Source organism: Sinocyclocheilus rhinocerous, unplaced genomic scaffold (assembly GCF_001515625.1).
Source record: "Sinocyclocheilus rhinocerous isolate Xijiao unplaced genomic scaffold, SAMN03320098_v1.1 C36530134, whole genome shotgun sequence".
NCBI classification, from domain to species: Eukaryota; Metazoa; Chordata; class Actinopteri; order Cypriniformes; family Cyprinidae; genus Sinocyclocheilus; species Sinocyclocheilus rhinocerous.
The window spans coordinates 1-1,252 of NW_015782627.1; the positions used below are offsets into that span (position 1 = coordinate 1).

The 1,252-nt window shown below is 41.2% G+C and overlaps 1 protein-coding gene across 1 annotated transcript; it reads left to right on the forward strand.

Moving 5' to 3' along the window:
* Positions 1-118: 118 nt before the first annotated feature.
* LOC107736154 (39S ribosomal protein L28, mitochondrial-like) lies at positions 119-1,246 on the forward strand (the record flags this gene model as incomplete). The annotated part of the gene is made up of 3 exons (XM_016547642.1): positions 119-357; positions 678-980; positions 1,118-1,246. Coding segments are annotated over exons 2-3 (417 nt in total), but the record flags the coding sequence as incomplete, so codon positions are not given.
* Positions 1,247-1,252: the final 6 nt, after the last annotated feature.

The window sequence follows — 1,252 nt, forward strand, 5'->3', positions numbered from 1 at the left end:
ATGAACCTCGGTGGTCCGGGGTGCAGGCTTCAAACCTGTAGCTGCCTAGCGGCAGAGTGGTTCAATTCCACCTTTCGGGCGCATGAGAAATAGGCTGGTAATGCAAAGTGACCTTTTAACAAATTAGTGTTGAAATCTGAACTATTTTAGACCTCCACGAGAACAATACTACTGTTAAACCCCCGGAAGCTCGGCCGTGCAAACAACCAATCAGCGCAGTAAACACTGGTGTCTGTCACAGGAAATGACGTGTGGTGCCCTTGGTTAGCTTTACAGCGTGTGCTGACTGAGAGGCTAGCAGGCTAACACTGATCATGTAAAATTAAATGAAACATCCTCTGTTCGCGTCATTCCCCGGTAAGAATGCTGATCTGTATACAAGCCTTTTTCTTATCGTTATTAACTTTGCATTTTTATATTTTTATATTATAAAGCGTATATTTGAATTTTTAGCTGTAGCTTATCAGCTAGTTTACAGTTTTACTCTACTACATGTGTTTATATATAGCGTATGTATGTTATATGTGTACATTATTTGTATATATTACTATTCTATATTACTATTAACCTCTTACCCTGCACCCTATTTTATATTACTATGTATTATTAGTATTATTATTAAAGAATTATTACTATAATTATTTTATGTTTGTGTACTATATACCCTTCTTTCTAAGGTTTTGTCCAATAAAATGCCTCTACACAAGTATCCACCAAAAATCTGGGAAGCCCTGAAGCTGCAGAAGGGCATCTACGCCCGTTTACCCCAGCACTACCTGCGCTCTCTGCAGGACAACGCCCCTCCTTCACCTGTGCACTGGAAACCTCTGGGTGTCAAATACAGACTCAGTCCTAAATCTGGACACAGAGAGCAAGTGCAGGATGTGCCTATCCCCGTCTATCATCCGCCAGAATCACAGAGTGGACTCTGGGGTGGAGAAGGCTGGATATCTGGCTTTAGATATGCTAAAGATGACAAGGTAAGACCGAAGAGAGAACTACAGTAATACTGAATATTGATGATTTGGGTTCTTTTATGTGAATACTAGTGGATAAATGAGAATGTTTCTTGAAGACGACTTATCCTATAGTACGTAATATGTACTTGTCACACCAGCTTTCTACAAGACTGCGCAAAACCTGGAAGCCGCAGCTGTTTAACAGAGAGCTGTACAGTGAGATCCTCGACCAAAGGTTCACTGTAACGGTCACAGCTCGCACACTGGACCTTATTGATGCTGCTTTTGGCTTC